Here is a 17,228-nt window from a genome sequence, read left to right as displayed (position 1 = left end):
TCAATTCTATTGGCTGCTATCTCAATGATTCATTCATTTTGATGCTGACTGACACAGCCCCAAACAACCGTCTGTTGTGTAGTACTATGTGTGGTACTGAGGACACACAAGTGAACCCCAACCCTAGACCACAGTGTGTTTATAGTCTACAGTGGGTAAGACAAAGAGACAAACATCATACAGACAAATGGAAGTGTGGCTCCATAATTCAAAAAGATACCTGCACTCCAGTGTATACTGCAGCACTATTTTTCAATAGCAAACTAAATGTCCATCAACAGAGGAATGGATAAATAAGATGTGTTACATATGTACAATGGAATATTCAGTTCAGTTCAGTCGCTCAGTCGTGTCTGACTCTTTGCGACCCCATGAATCACAGCATGCCAGGCCTCCCTGTCCATCACCAACTCCCGGAGTTCACTCAAACTCATGTCCATCGAGTCGGTGATACCATCCAGCCATCTCATTCTCTGTCATCCCCTTCTCCTCCCGCCCCCAATCCTTCCCAGCATCAGAATCTTTTCCAGTGAGTCAACTCATCGCATGAGGTGGCCAAAATATTGGAGTTTCAGCTTCAGCATCAGTCCTTCCAATGAACACCCAGGATTGATCTCCTTTAGAATGGACTGGTTGGATCTCCTTGCAGTCCAAGGGACTCTCAAGAGTCTTCTCCAGCACCACAGTTCAAAAGCATCAATTCTTCAGCTATCAGCCTTCTTCGCAGTCCAACTCTCACAGCCATACATGACCACTGGAAAAACCATAGCCTTGACTAGATGGACCTTTGTTGGCAAAGTAATGTCTCTGCTTTTTAATATACTGTCTAGGTTGGTCATAACTTTCCTTCCAAGGAGTAAGCGTCTTTTAATTTCATGGCTGCAATCAGCATCTGCAGTGATTTTGGAGCCCAAAAAAATAAAGTCCGACATTGTTTCCACTGTTTACCCATCTATTTCCCATGAAGTGATGGGACCTGAGGCCATGATCTTTGTTTTCTGAATGTTGAGCTTCAAGCCAACCTTTTCACTCTGCTCTTTCACTTTCATCAAGAGGCTTTTTAGTTTCTCTTCACTTTCTGCATAAGGGTGATGTCATCTGCATATGTGAGGTTATTGATAATTCTCCCAGCAATTACTCAGTCACAAAAGTGATAGAAACTGTGTCATTTGCAGAGACATGGGTGGACCAACAGAATGTCATTCAGAGTGAAATAAGTCAGGAAGTGAAAAACAAATATATATTCACACTTATATGTGGAATATAGAAAAATGGTATAGATTAACTTGTTTGCAAAGTAGAAATAAAGACAGAGACATAGAGAACAAATGCATGGATACCAAAGGGGCAAGGGGTGGGTGGGATGAATTGGGATCGACATATATACACTACTATATATAAAACAGATAACTAATGAGAACCTACTGCATAGCACAGGGAACTCTACTCAGTGCTCAGTGGAGACCTAAATAAGAAGGGAATCCAAGGAAGAGGGATATATGTATACATGTGGCTAATTCATTGTGCCGTACAGCAACATTGTTGCTTTACAACAATTTTATTGTTGTTATACAACAAAGTTAAAATTTCTTAAAAAATGTGGCTCAAGAAAGGTGTAAATAAAAATGATGAATTTCCAAGGTGTGAGAGTATTAAGAGGAAACTCCAAGAAGAAAGTAGCACTCAATCAAAGCTTTGAAAACCCAAACATTGTACATATAAATTTCACCTGCCTGCACCGTTGACTGTAGGCCCTTCAAGAGAGAGTATCTTCACCTAATTGAAGCCTAGTGTAAACCATGGAGCACTGTAAGTGGAATAAATAAGGAACAGTAACACTAATGAGGGTTCATGAGAAGGTTACTAAAACTTTATATACTTCCCATAGCTGCAACTTCAATCAACTATTACTGGATGATATTAGCATAATTCTGAAATAGAGTTTGATGGGATATGGTTATACAGATGAGTGTGTGCAAGTCTAAGAGGAGGGAAAGTTTTTTAAGCATGAACTTTGCCTGGTAGGGAGATGAGAGAGCCTGAGGTGTGTTTAGAGCCTGACATACCAATTTCTGTCCTGGAGCAGAGGATTAATGTGGTTTAGCAGAAGATGATACTGCAAATTAGTTAGGGAGGGCTGTATCTAGCAGCACTTTGAATGGTTACCTGTAAGATTTGCTATTAAGGAAGGTTGACATAGGATCTACAGGGCAGTTATGTATAGGATGGATTGTAATGGGTCCTAGAAGTTTGTGAAAAAGAAGAAAGATCAGTTGGGAGGCTGGGAGAACTGAGATGGTTGGTGGTGGTGGGGAGTAATGGGGCAAGTGGTAGGGTGGATTTCAGAGGCACATGGAAGCCGATTGGGGGTAGAGAAACAATGGAGAGAAAAGGAAAGAAACTGTACTGATTGACTATCTGGTATGGATGAATATATATATGGATGAATATATGAATATGAATATATATGGATGAATATATTCAACATGAATAAAGTTTTTGAGGCTTAGAAAGTGAAGTAACAGTGGCTCTCCAGGAGAGAGAGTTGGTAAAGGATGACTAGATTTGGGAGAGATGTCAGAGAATTACCTAAATAAAGATGATAATAGAGCTGTGGAAGTTGTTTAGACTGTCAAGGAGAAGATCTTGGAGTAGGAAAGAACCTTGGGGGTCATTGTAGAGGATGACAGCACAGGTCTGGAGCTCTCCAAAGTCCTTGACCTGAGGTTTGCCTTGGTTTAGCTGAGTCTCTGAGGAGAGGGAGGCTACAGGCCATGGGGTCGCAAGAGTCAGACATGAATTAGTGACTAAACCACCACTGAGGAGATAGATGATATCTGGTTATAAGCAGTTGGAAAGGGAGGTCTGGATGCAACTGAAGAAGCACAGAAGTCTAAAGAAGTCAGTTTCAACAAGGGCATGATCAATAGCATCCAGGGTAAGGAATATGAGTATTCAGACAAATCCACTGGGTACAGTAACAGGGAGGTCACTGGTGGCTATATGGAGAGATGGTTGGACTCTGGGTGAAGGAGTCATATTTCAAGGCTCTTTCACATCTGTCTTAGATCACCAACTCCATAGTGAACTTAATGCAAGAATTCAACCCAGCGCATTCATAGTAAACATAAATTTTACCTTGCTTTTTTTCTCTGTGTTCTTTGATAAATGTTTTAGCATCTGCTCTTCCCTTTGAGGGCTTTCCTGTGGCTCAGCTGGTAAGGAATCTGCCTGCAATGTGGAAGACCTGGGTTCAATCCCTGGGTTGGGAAGATCCCCTGGAGAAGGGAATGGCTATCCACTTCAGTATTCTGACCTGGAGAATTCCATGGGGTCACATGGAATAGTCCATGGGGTCACAGTCAGACACGACTAAGCAACTTTGACTTCTTTTTGAGGTGCAGAGCAGTCACATAATCAGGTTTTCATTTCTTTTCTGAGTGGGCCCTGAAGCCAGCCACCCAGAAGATTAAAACCATTAAGGTTATGTTGTCCTGAATTGCTTCACATTTTTTAACTCCTTTATTCTAGACTGGATAGAGTTAAAAACATAGGGAATAATTTTGCATTTTTCTAACTTGACTTGTCTCTTAGAACCTGCCTGGACACCATTCCTATTGAGAACCCAGGACTGAGTGTAAGAGAAATGACGCGTGCTCGGGAGAGGCTTTGTGGAGTGGTCCCTGAATCCTATTTCAAGTGTCTATATCTCTCTTTGCTCAGCTCATTTTGCTCCTGAGGTGACTCATCCTTCAGGTCCTCTGCTACTTGTCCCTCAGTAGAAATCCTGTGTGAATATCTTCTCAAAGTCAAATCTCCTGGCTTAGTTCCTGTATCACCATCACAATTTCTCTTCTCAATGCAGTGAGGCTGGATAATAAGTAAATTGGCAACAATTGCCTTTATGGAACAGCCTGTGGAAACCTTATATCCTGTTCTTATAAGCACCTTTAATTTGGGTTGGCTTGGGTGGGCTGGTGTTTTTATTGGACAGTGTTTCTGATTTTCTTATCACTCAGTGAGCGATACTTCATCACTCTTTGCCAGAAGTCGATCCCCCTGATTTGTGTGCACCCAGTGATTCCACTCCTGGCCTCTCCTTGCTATGTGTAAACATTAAAATTAGGTAATTTATTTTAATTGGAGAATAATTACTTTAAAATGTTTGTGGGTTAGTCACTCAGTCGAGTCCAACTCTTTGTAACCCCATGGTCTGTAGCGCACCAGGCTCCTCTGTCCATGGGATTCTCCAGGAGAAAATACGGGAGTGGGCTGCCATTTCTGTCTCTAGGGGATCTTTCTGGCCCAGGAATTTAACCTGGGTCTCCCACATTGAAGGCAGACTCTTTACTGGCTGAGTCACTAGGAAAGCCCTTTACTTTAAAATATTATGATGGTTTTTGCCATACATCAGCATGAATTGGCCAGAGGAATACATGTGTCCCCTCCCTCCTGAACCCCCCCTCCTACCCCCCTCCCCACCCTATCCCTCTTGGTTAGTAATTGGTCCAATGTTACTTCGCATCTCCCACAGAATACATTTTACATTTCTGGTGATGAGAGCTTCAGGTGCAGTGCCTGGCCATCAGGGGAGAAGGTTTTGGGAAGGAGGAGAGAGGCTTCTGATGCCTTTAAAGTCCTGCCAAAGGGAGGATGCCTCAGTGCATCTGCCCTGACTCTGCTCCATGGTTAAGAGTTTGCGTATGATCTCTCCCACAGAAATAACCTTGGCTTCCATAATAAATAGTATCCTTCAACCTCAACTGCAATTTGCTCACATCTGGAGACCAGAAGCCTTACCATGGCGTCTGCCACAATTACAAGAGCAGGTGTAAAACCTTTCTGTTTGTTAGCGGTTGATTTGTTCATCATGTTTATTGAAGGATCATTGACTAGAGACAAGGTCATTACTAACAAAAAGGTAAGAATTCACAGAACACAGTAAGTGGAATAAATAAAATTGCCTTTCTGAATTTCTGGGAAGTGAATTAAAACTTGGCTGTTTTCTTAATAGATACAGGTCCTCTCAACCATCATCTAATGACAACTACGTAGTGATCATAGTTACTTCCATGCAAGATGTGGGATGGCTGCCTTTTCTAAACATTGTCCTCCACTTTTGAAGATACAGGATAGTTACTTCTGGACTATTCCATCCTAACTGAGACGAAAGCTACAGCAATGGTTATAGGGATCCCCATGGACATATTTGCCAGTCTACAACACACTATTTCTTTCCTATTCTTTAAAAAGTGCCATTGTCTAGATTTTTATCTTTTGAAGCTTGGGGTATTGAAGAAGGGGAGAAAGAGAAAAGCTAATGAACTCAGCTATTCCCTGATAGCTCAAAGATAAAGAATTTGCCTGCAATGCAGAAGACTTGGACTTGATCCCCGAGTCAAGAAGATCCCTTGGAGAAGGAAATGCAGCCCATTCCAGTATCCTTGCCTGGGAAATCCCATGGACAGAGGAGCCTGGAGGTATATAGTCCATAGGGTTGCAAAAGAATTGGACAAGACTGAGTGACTAAATAACAACAAAACAACAAATTGGCTTTACGTTATCAGATCTTAGGACTATGGTTTTTCCCGTGGTCATGTATGGATGTGAGAGTTGGACTGTGAAGAAAGCTGATTGCCAAAGAATTGATGCTTTTGAACTGTGGTGCTGGAGAAGACTCTTGAGAGTCCCTTGGACTGCAAGGAGATCCAACCAGTCCATTCTAGAGGAGATCAATCCTGGGTGTTCATTGGAAGGACTGATGCTAAAGCTGAAACTCCAATACTTTGGCCACCTCTTGCGACGAGTTGACTCACTGGAAAAGACTCTGATGCTAGGAGGGATTGGGGGCAGGAGGAGAAGGGGACGACAGAGAATGAGATGGCTGGATGGCATCACCGACTCGATGGACATGAGTTTGAGTGAACTCCGGGAGTTGGTGATGGACAGGGAGGCCTGGTGTGCTGTGATTCATGGAGTTGCAAAGAGTTGGACACGACTGAGCGACTGAACTGAACTGAACTATCAGATCTTGTCCAGGAATGCTTCAGTCAATTTGGTAGTGATTTTGAACTAACACACCTGTTCTACATCTCCCTAAAAGTAGAGATTCAGGCAGGAGGAGCAGATTGTGGATTGTGAATGTGGGTGAGGATATAATTACCTTCAAAATGAAATCTCTAGGTGGCATTTCAGGGGGCTCCAAAGAGCTCTGGTCCTTTATGTCTTAGCCCAGAAAGAATTCAGCAAGAAGCAAACTGATAGATAAGAAGTGATTTATTAGAATATGATACTTGTGAGGCTTATGAATGGGTGGACGAGAGGGTGCTGCCCTGAGAACTTAGAGGGCTACAGTTTATAGTCAAAGGAAAAAGTGAAGAGGGGGAAAAGACCACTTTCTTCCTCATTCTTGAGTAGACGTTGTGCTTCCATCACAGCTCCTCCTCCAAGCTGGGTTGAGGGGTTCTCTTGTCTCTACCTGGTCAAGCCAGAACTGTCATGGCACAATGGAAAAATTATTTCAGGTTTCGGTATAATGAGGATCTTTACCTTGAAATGTCACCTTTCCATAATTTTTTTTAATCTGTGTATAGAGCATATCCTAGGAGTCATTAACTTACTGAGCTCACTGGGAAGAATGTGGGTCTTATGACACCATTGTTATGTTGTTTTGGGTCATGTCTCATGCTTCTGCTGCATGATTTTTTTGTTGCTAAGCATGCCTGCTGTTTTATGGTTAAGCAAACCTGCTTTCTTGAGTAATCATTAACTTACAGGGTTTTCTATACTCTTTCTTTACTTATAATTCTCTAGTGGGATGAACTATATAATTACCTACTTTGTCCCTATCAAAAACATACCTTCTGGAAGAATACAAGTTTATTCCAATGCTGCTGTCCTTTTATGAATATGTAGTTGAAGTTTCATATTGGAAATGACTTTCAGAATCACCCAAGAAAGCATACATTATGATGTTACAGTCACAGTGTGTATCTGACCCACTGAAGATGCTTTTCAGTTTGGTTTTTATCCAACTCACTGACTGGTTCCCAAAATAAGCACACTGCCTTGGAGATGAAGACTTGCTTTCAGTGAGGATAACCAAAAGAAAGAGTTAAGTGAGAGCAAGTTAGAAGAAGGGGTGATCTGAGTAAGGCTATATGGGAGGAATTAGCATGTAGCTACTAAAAGGAACTTTAGCTACTAACAGTAGCTACTTTAAGGAGTATTTTTCATATCTTAAGCATTGATAGATTGAACATAAAATCCTCATGGTTCACATCTCCATCTGGAATAGCAAAACATATGTTTGCCAAAATGAATAGATGGTCTTGAAATGCCAATAAAGCATGTAATTTAAATATAAGTGGGGCACAATGTTTACTTAACAAAAACTAGTCCTATTTAGGGCCTTCCCAGGTGGCACCAGTGGTAAAGAACCTACCTGCAATGCAAGAGTGCTGGTTCAGCCCCTGGGTTGGGAAGATACCCTGGAGAAGAAAATGGCAACGCACTCCAGCATTCTTGCCTGGGAAATCCCATAGAGGGAGAAGCATGGCAGACTGCAGTCTAAGGGTGACAAAGAGTCAAACATGACTGAGCATGCATGTATTAGTCCTATTTAAGTCATTCTCTAGTGCCTCCTTTGAGCAGTTTATCTTAAAAGACTTCTGTGTGTTAATTGATCAGGTACTTTTGTTCAGAGGATGAAGAATGTCGCATACCTTATGTTGCCGTCAACAAGATCAGACACTGCAGTCACCCCCTGAGGGGATTCAGGATGGTGAAAAACAGGCTGCCATCCCAAAATGTTATTCAGTTACTCTCAGTCGTGTCTGACTCTTTGCGACCCCATGGACTGTAGCATGCCAGGCTTCCCTGTCCTTCACTATCTCCCAGAGTTTGAACAGACTCATGTCCATTGAGTTCATGGTGCCATCCAACCATCTCATTCTCTGTCTCCCCCTTCTCCTGCCCTCAGTCTTTCCTAGCATCAGAGTCTTTTCCAGTGAATTGTCTCTTTGAATCAGGTGGCTACACTATTGGAACTTCAGCTTCAGCATCAGTCCTTCTAATGAGTATTCAGGGTTGATTTCCTTTAGGATTGACTGGTTTGATCTCCTTGCTGTCCAAGGAGCTCTCAAGAGTTGTCTCTAGCAGCACAGTTTGAAAGCATCAATTCTTCAGATAGCTCAGGTGAATAGGAAAGGAAGGATTTCACTGTGCCCAGACTCTTACATCTTCCCATACATAGAAAAGTGCTAAATTCATTCACTTGAGATATTTGGTTTTCTTTAATTAACAATTATCCTTTGATATTCTGACTACCTGGTTTTTATTGAAAAACTCCAATACATCCTGAATCCTCCCTTACCCCTTTGAAGCAGTCTCTCAGAGCTCTTTGAGAGGCTGTCTTCTGGGCTTAAGCCCTCAGGAAGTCCACTGGATAAAACATAATTCTCAACTGAAAAAAAAGAAAGCATGTAACTTAATGTGATGACTTTTTAGAGTCACATCCTTTGGAAAGGGCTTCCCAGGTGGCGCTAGTGGTAAAGAACCCACATACTAATGCAGATGTAAGAGACTTGAGTTTGATCCCAGGTCAGGAAGATCCTCTGGAGGAGGGCATGACAACCCACTCCAGTATTCTTGCTTGAAGAATCCTATGGACAGAGCAGCCTGGTAGGCTATAGTCCATAGGGTCGAAGAGTAGGACATGACTGAGTGACTTGGCACACATAGCATGCATATCATTTGAAAAACTGGGATCAAGCGTTTTGACATCGAACCCAGTAAATCTACCTTTTCCCCCAAGCTTTTAGTGGGTATTACATTTTCTTTTAGTAGACTTCCTTCCACTAGAATAGAAGTGACCTTTGGTTCTTTGATAGAGAACAGACTTTAAATTCTTGGCCAATTGTAATTTAGGAGGTGATATTGCCTAGTAGTGGTTGAGCTCCATTGCACTCAATACTTTTGTGCATCATTGCATCTCAGCAGTGAGAAGACTGTAAGAGGGAGATAGTGTGAAGGAGAGAGAAAGGCCATTGGAATAAGAGACGTGGGGATTTTAATGCTGGCTCCACCATGCAAGAGCTCTGTGACCTTGAACAACCTCTCAAAGGTTTGGTGTCCTCATTTGCAAACCCTGTAGTATTATGTGTGGACTTAAAGAGACAGTATAAATAAGGTGCTTAGCACAGTGGGTTCTCAGTAAGCAGAAGCCATTCTAAAAACATGAGAAATGTATATTCCCTGCCATATCAGTAAACAAAGGGTGTCATAGTCTTCAATGATTGCAGCCACCACCGTTGGTGAGCTGGTGAACCCTGAAGGAACTCAGGAAAGAAAGAATACCTGCCATCTAGCCATCAGACCACAGCCATTCCCCTCGATGAGCCCTGAGGAAACTCAGGATGTGAAATTGCAGGATACTGGCCCCAGAGAGCTGAGATGCATATCAAAGGAATGATTTCAGTAAGCCCAGACTCTTGCATCTTCTCATACATAGGAAAATACTAAATTCCTTAACTTGGGGTATCTGGTTTTCCTTTAACAATAATATTTAACATTCAGACTACCTGCTCTTTGTTGCAATTTTTATGTATAATATAGCTTCCCCCCTCGCCTCCTCATAGCAGTTCTCTCAGAGTTACTTGAGATGGTGTATCCCAGGCTTGAAGTCCTAAAAATTCCTGCTGAATAAAACGTAGCCCTCAACTTTTAGGTTCTGAGTATTTTTTAAGTCGACAAATGTCATACTGTGTATAAGCACAGAGTAAAATCTTCCTGAAGAGTAGGTGATCCCAAGATGTTAATTTTCTTAATGTTCTGTGAACATTGAGTAATAACAGAAATGGAGCCTGGGGGCTTCCTGCAGCCCCCTAGGAAGAGGGTAGAATTGCCTCCACCTGGCAAAGGGACCTTAGACAGGACGACCTCATAATCTTTTTCAATCTCAGCTTTCAGGATTCCCTACCGAATAGTCTGCTTTTTCTCACAGTCTTCACTGAGCATGAGGTAGATGAGCCACTGACCTTTCCTTGTATAGCAGAAGAAGTGCCCTCAACTCTGGAGGATAGGGCATAGCTATCACTAACTCTATAGCCCATGAGTAAGTGCTGCTGTTGGCAAGATATGGGTGGGTCACTTTGAAGCTCTTCCTTAACCAACCAGCATGATTGTTGATGAGTCCTGACTTAGCAAGAAGCCCAAGTAAAACATTTTATGAGGTAAAGGACTCGCGTGAGGTGGCTGAATAACATGGAAAAATTGGTAGAGAGGGCAAAAAGGGGTAACGCTAAGCGTGGCTACCACACCCACCCCTGACAGAATATAAAGACCTAGAGAAGACCAGGGCTTACACCACAGACAGGAACAAGGCTTAGAAACGGACCTTCAGAGCTCTGCTCTCTCCAGCACCATGTCTTACAACTTCTGCCTGCCCAACCTGAGCTTCCGCTCCAGCTGCTCCTCCAGGCCCTGTGTGCCCTCCAGCTGCTGTGGTACCACCCTGCCCGGGGCCTGCAACATCCCCGCCAATGTGGGCAGCTGCAATTGGTTCTGTGAGGGCTCCTTCAATGGCAACGAGAAGGAGACCATGCAATTCCTGAACGACCGGCTAGCCAGCTACCTGGAGAAGGTGCGGCAGCTGGAGCGGGAGAATGCGGAGCTGGAGAGCCGCATCCTGGAGAGGAGCCAGCAGCAGGAGCCCCTCGTGTGCCCCAACTACCAGTCCTACTTCCGGACCATTGAGGAGCTCCAGCAGAAGGTGAGGGGGTGGGCACTGCCAACTGATGAGCTGCCAATTGATGAACTATTTATCTAAATTTGACATACCCACTTCCCAATGGATTTAAGTTTGGTTAAACCTAATGTTGAAAATGATAAGGACAGAGACACAGAAGTCACTGGGTTACATAAGACACATCACATCATCCTAAAGAATCGATGGGGGATGCCCCATGAAGGAGAGGTATAGACAGGGGAGAGGGTAAGGCATTAGACCAAAGTCAGTCATAGCAATCTAACACTGCTTCTTGTTTGAAACCAGACTGACTGATGCTTTAGTCCTATTATGGTATTCTGGTCTTGTTTTCAGAGCCTATAGCATTAAAAAGGGCTTCCCAAGTAACGCTAGTGGTAGAGAACTGGCCTGCCAATGCAGGAGATGTAAGAGACGTGGGCTGGATCCCTGGGTTGGGAAGATCCCTTGGAGAAGGCAACCCATTCCAGTAGTCCTGACTGAAAAATTCCATGGACAGAAGAGCCTGGCACGCTATAGTCCATAGGGTTGCAAAGAGTTGGACACAACTGAAACGACTTTAGCATGCAAGCATGCAGCATGCATAGCATTAAAACATAATAATATGCACCTGAATTATTTCTTGGAGCTAGGAATTTCCTGCGTTAATCCTTAGATAGTTAAAGAGTAACAAGAGAGTGTGTCTGTAACAAAGTAAAAGAACCACTAACTCCAAAATCCTCCCTAGTATACACAGAGCAGGCATGCATACACGTGAGAATTCAGGGCCAAAAATATGGGAGTAGAAGTGGGATAAGTACAGAGTTAGCATAGAAGTGGGGCTTAATACATCATATAGGTCAGGGAGGGCTTCTCAGAAGAGGCACTATCTGAGCAGGGTTTGAAGGATGAAGAGGAGTTTATATTTAATCACACAAGTCCTTGATTCTCTGACAGAATTGACTGTCCACCATTCAGTAGTTCTGGCAAAGTAAGTGTCAGAAAGACAGTGTGGGATTTGAAGATTGTTCACTGATTTCTGCACATTTAGTGAATGAGGCACACTGCTGCAGCAAGGGATAAAGTGCTGAGTGAGACAGTCTGTTTCCTTCAGGAGCTCACAGTGTAATAGGGGAGATAGGAAACAAACAACCACAGTGAAGGTGATAAGATGTGTAATTGGCGAGGTGCAAGTTACTGTGGGAGCACCTGGAAGAAGTGACTCCTGCAGGAACTGGGGAAGGAAGGGGAATGCGGCTTATGTAGGGGGTCTTGCTAGGTGGGTAAAGGCATCCAGGCATTCCAGGTAGAAGCAGCTTTGTGCAAAAGCTTTGTCCAGGGCAATGTGAGGGGAGAGTGGAGAGTGGTCAGCAGGGCTGGAATGGTGGTGTGTGAGCATAGGATAACCAACTTGTCTTTGTTTGCTTGGGGGTTTTTTGGGTTTAGCACCCCACCTCCCACTAAGCAAGCAGGGACACTAAGCGAGATTTGGTTCCCAGTATGTTCAGTTCCTGCAGGAAGCAAGAGGCAGACCAAGAAGAGAAGAATTTAGGACAAAAGGCACATTTTCTCTTGACTGTTTTAATTTTGAAATGATCAGTTCTATTAATGAATCCTCCCCTTATCCTCAAACTAAGAATGTGAGAAGACTTTTGGAAGGAATGTCTGTTTGGAAGAAAATAGTTTTTAATTTTAAGTTATGAGACATTCATTCTTACTACAACTGATTTCACAATTAATCCTGTGCCCAGATCCTGGCCAACAAGGCAGAGAATGCTAGGCTGGTGGTGCAGATTGACAACGCCAAGCTGGCTGCAGATGACTTCAGGACCAAGTAAGATTTCTCTAATGATCAGACCAATTTAGTAATGGACAGGCTGAGTTGCAAAGTGATGAACTCTGTCCTGGAATCATGCAAGCAGAAGCTGTCTGTGATCATAGTGGGAGGTTTCTTGCATTCAGTGAGTTAGGTTAAACGTCAGTCTCCTCACTGGAAGCAAGAATTTTGTGTTTTAAATTTAGTTTGAAGAAGCTCAAGCAGCCTTCTATTCTCTCTCTTTTTCAACTTAACGTCTGAATCAACTTTAAAAGTGTATTCCACACCAGTCTCTTAATACAGTTATGATCAGCCCATTGGAAAAAGTTAAATGACATAAATGGGAGGCAAAATTCATTTCAGAGAATCCATCAGTTTTTCTAGGTATGACCACTACAATCGTAAGAATCCATGGCATTTTTATGAGACTTTATAGTTTGCAATGTGATTCTACCTATATCATTTTTTCATCTTTGGGCCAACCTGATGACACGTTTTTTTTTTTTTTTTTTTTTTTTTGGGGGGGCGTGGCTGGAGCAAGATGAAGTAGGAAAAAATAGCCTTATTGCTTTGCCTAGGGGGCCATAGAGGGCTAATGTCCTCAAAACTGTGTGTCCCTGACATGTCAGTTTGGTTCCCATTTTACAAATGAGGAAATCGAGGCTCAGAGAGATTAAAGAGCTTACCACTGTCCTCACGGCAGGGCTGAATCTCACTGCCTTCTAATCCAGTGCTGCTCTCATGATACCAAGTTGCTTCTCAGGGTGGTTGGAAAGGGTGGTGAGGAGGTCCACAGAGGGCTAGTGAAGTCACCAACTCACTTGAGAATGAAGGATGACAGGGCTTAGTTGGTAGCAGCCTGTGATGGGGAATCAGAACAAATGAAGTTAAAGGTTGATTTAAACTATACAGTGGCTTCCCTGGTGGGTCAACAGTAAAGAATCTGCCTGCAATGCAGGAGACGTGGGTTTGATAATCCCTGGCTCAGGGAGATCCCCTGGAGAAGGAAATGGCACCTCCCACTCCAGAATTCTGGCCTGGGAGATCCCAGGGGCAGAGGAGCCTGGCAGGCTACAGTCCATGGGGTTGCAGAAGAGTCAGACAAGACTTAGCGACTAAACAACAACAAAAACTGTATAGGGGTGCCCCACCAATACCTTCTCTGTGGGTCTCAGGGAGGAAATAGGTCTTTTCACTCTGTGCAGTGGTCTTTTCCCCTTTAAAAAGACTGCAAAAATTCCAAATATTTCACAATGTAATGAATTAGACCGGGTAAGCCAAGTAAAACCTAGGAAAAAGTCTTCCCCTTTGACCTCCTTTGACTGCTGGTTGTGTGTGCAAGGTACCAGACAGAGCTGGGCTTGAGGCAGCTGGTGGAGTCAGACATCAATGGCCTGCGTAGGATCCTGGATGAGCTGACCCTGTGCAAGTCCGACCTGGAAGCCCAGGTGGAGTCCCTGAAGGAGGAGCTGATCTGCCTCAAGCAGAACCATGAGCAGGTAAGAGAGTCCCAGCCCCCAACATTCCTATACTGAGAGTCCTGTAACTGCCCTGAGTAGGATAATGTAGGTCTTTTAGGTCTTTGCTAGACATCCTAGAGCTGAAAACATTTTGCTGGATGCTCAAAACACCCTTGGTGGGTTGTTGGGGAAGCTTACTTCTTTTACCTTAAAGAGTGTGGTCAGCTAATCTATTTCCATTTGGGGCTAGAGCTTTAAAATACTTTCTACTGCTTGATAAGATTGGTTGTCTTCTGAACAGGTTGTCTTCCCATTAATGACTTAGACTGAAAGGAGATAGCAAACTTCTTTGTTTTATTTACCTAGATAGTAGAACCCAAGCTAGAATAAATGGATGGAAGGATGAATGGATAGATAGGGAAATAGGAGAAATTAAGGCACTGAAATAATGGTTGATTCAGACCTCATGGTTGAATGTAATACTAGGATATCAGATACATGTCTCAAAAATTAGATATTTTGATGAAGAGGAAAAAAACCCCTCATGGACAGAGTGTGATGATAAGAAGACATGAAGTAAATGGGACCAGTTAAGCCTAGTTTCTCTCTATTTAAGTAGCATTTAAGTGGTAACGATTATAAAACAGTTATCATGCCAGGTTTATCACTGAGCAAAGGAAAAGTAAAAAAGAAATGGTAGAATCTTGGAGTGGGAAGAAACACTAGCAATCAAGCAACCTCATGATACAGATGTGGAGACTCTCAGACAGGAGGCCTGACTCACAGGAATTAACTTCATCAAGTTTTATATCAATATGTGTTCTAAATTCTAATGCAATCTTTCCACCACATTTGGCTCCCTCAAAGAGAATTTATATATAGATTTCTTACTACGAGTTCATTCTTTCCCCTTCCTCCATCAGGAAGTCAACACCCTGCGGAGCCAGCTGGGAGACCGCCTCAATGTGGAGGTGGACGCCGCCCCCACTGTGGACCTCAACCGCGTGCTCAATGAGACCAGGGCTCAGTATGAGGCCTTGGTGGAGACCAACCGCAGGGATGTGGAGGAATGGTACATCAGGCAGGTGAGTACATCAGCACGTGGTGGCTCAAGAACCTCAGCTCCTTGGGGCCCTTCAGGTGGGGTCTGATCCTGCCTTCTGTCCTTTGGTGTTTCAGACTGAGGAGCTGAACAAGCAGGTGGTGTCCAGCTCAGAGCAGCTGCAGTCCTGCCAGGCGGAGATCATCGAGCTGAGACGCACAGTCAATGCCCTGGAGGTGGAGCTGCAGGCCCAGCACAACCTGGTGGGTATTGATGAGACTGCTGGTGCGGAGGTGAGGTTGGGGAGTCAGGGGCACTGGAATGCCCTCCAGACCACCATCTCCTGAACTCTTAGAGCTCATGACTTGTTCGAAGCGATGGAGAAATCCCTGAAGGAGCAGCTCTGTGACCTTCCTCTCTTTCCCTCTGACAGAGAGACTCCCTGGAGAACACCCTGACGGAGACAGAGGCCCGCTACAGCTGCCAGCTGGCCCAGGTGCAGGGCCTGATCGGCAACGTGGAGTCACAGCTGGCGGAGATCAGGAGTGACCTGGAGCGGCAGAACCAGGAGTACCAGGTGCTGCTGGACGTGCGGGCCCGGCTGGAGTGTGAGATCAACACGTACCGAGGGCTGCTGGACAGCGAGGACTGCAAGTGAGTACCAAGCAGGTGGTACCCCTGCATGGTACGTGCACAGTCCTAACAAAGGACAAAACAGGGGCTTCCCAGGTCAAGTTTCAGATGCCAATATGTATGCAAAGACTGGAGTTTAATACTGCAGCAGTGGGAAGTGAAGGGTGTTTGCTGCTGTCACTACCAGTCCTAAAGGTATTTACTGCTCCAAAAGATACTCCTGAGCCTTGACTGTTTCCCCCACTGGTGAGCTTTTGGAAGCTGATGGGTAAATAAAGCTTTGTACCTTCAGCAAAAGGGAAAACAAACCTATAACCACCATCACATGTACTTCAATAGTGCTTTTGGATTTAATCCCCACTTTTAAACCTATTGTTTCATGGGTCCTGGCTGGGATTCCTCTGAGACAGGGAGAGTGGGGATCAGGGCAACCACCTTATGGATGAGCATTTGAGTATCAAAAAGGGTAGGTGACTCAAAAACTTCTACGGTCCAGCACTTTTCACCTAACCGAGTATTTTCATGAACACGATCTGTGCGGTAGATATTATCAATCTGTCTCACAGGTGAGGAGAGATGAAGGGCCTTCCCCACAACTCCAGGCTTATAGAGCTGGGTTCCATCTCAAGGCTTCTTTGCTCTTTTCTGCTCCATCTCTAAGCTTTGCAGAAGGAGTGATCCAAATAAGACTTGGCTTCCTAAGAAGTCAGAGAATGGCTTCTCTTTGTCCTGTTTCCTTGGGTTGAACTCCCTCCTTTATTTTTGTTATTATCTATCTCATGCTGATGAGCTAATGGTTCTGTGTTCCAGGCTGCCCTGCAACCCCTGTGCCACGACCAACGCATCATCGGTTGGGTCCTGCGTCACCAATCCCTGCACCCCGTGTGGCCCACGCTCCCGCTTTGGGCCCTGCAACACCTTTGGGTGCTAGACAGCCAGGGCCAGCAGGAGGTCTGTGTGAAGACAGAGGACCATTGATGGACCAGCCCTGCTCTCTGACAACCATCAGCCGTTGGATAGTACCCCAGTCACCACCATAATTCATAGTCTGGAAAGGGAATGTCCTGGCCCACCTGATCCTCTTAATTCAAGGCCAGTTTCTTGTGACCTGATGGTCTGACAGGTTTGGGCTGGGAAGGTGTCACATGAGTTTTGTGGTTCTCTCTGCTGCTTTGATCTGTCTTGCAGTTCCCCAAATTCCTTTGTTAATCTCCTAATAAACTTTCCTCTTGCAAAGCAGTGATGATTCTTATTTGTATTCATTCCTTTTAAAGTGTTCTCTCTATGTGTTCATGCTTCACACAAAAGCCACTTGAAAGTGAAGGAGGACTTGTCATTTAATCCTCTTCTTAAAGGCCTTCATTACCATTTGTTAACATCACTAAACACAATGTGTCCTAGCAGAGATTCAGGCCAGCAGGGAACCAGTGGGACCACTAAGGCAAAAGGTCTCATCTGAATATGATAAACATGTTAGTTACGGGATTTTACTCAGTAAAGTCCAACGGCTAACATTTCTCAAACATTCCACCT

At 44.1% G+C, this 17,228-nt stretch overlaps 1 protein-coding gene across 1 annotated transcript; it reads left to right on the top strand.

Annotated features, from left to right (window-relative positions):
- The first annotated feature begins 10,395 nt into the window (after positions 1 to 10,395).
- LOC129537689 (keratin, type I microfibrillar 48 kDa, component 8C-1-like) lies at positions 10,396 to 16,875 on the top strand. Its single transcript, XM_055397364.2, has 7 exons — positions 10,396 to 10,771; positions 12,496 to 12,578; positions 13,903 to 14,059; positions 14,944 to 15,105; positions 15,200 to 15,325; positions 15,496 to 15,716; positions 16,506 to 16,875. The coding sequence occupies exons 1-7, from the start codon at positions 10,424 to 10,426 to the stop codon at positions 16,624 to 16,626; spliced, it is 1,218 nt and encodes a 405-aa protein (XP_055253339.1). The 5' UTR covers positions 10,396 to 10,423; the 3' UTR covers positions 16,627 to 16,875.
- The last annotated feature ends 353 nt before the right edge of the window (positions 16,876 to 17,228 follow it).

This window comes from Moschus berezovskii, chromosome 20 (assembly GCF_049115385.1).
Source record: "Moschus berezovskii isolate FMDL1 chromosome 20, NW_MosBer_1.0, whole genome shotgun sequence".
Taxonomy (NCBI): domain Eukaryota; kingdom Metazoa; phylum Chordata; class Mammalia; order Artiodactyla; family Moschidae; genus Moschus; species Moschus berezovskii.
Note: the sequence above shows the minus strand (reverse complement) of the source record. Positions and strands in the feature narration are given on the sequence as shown.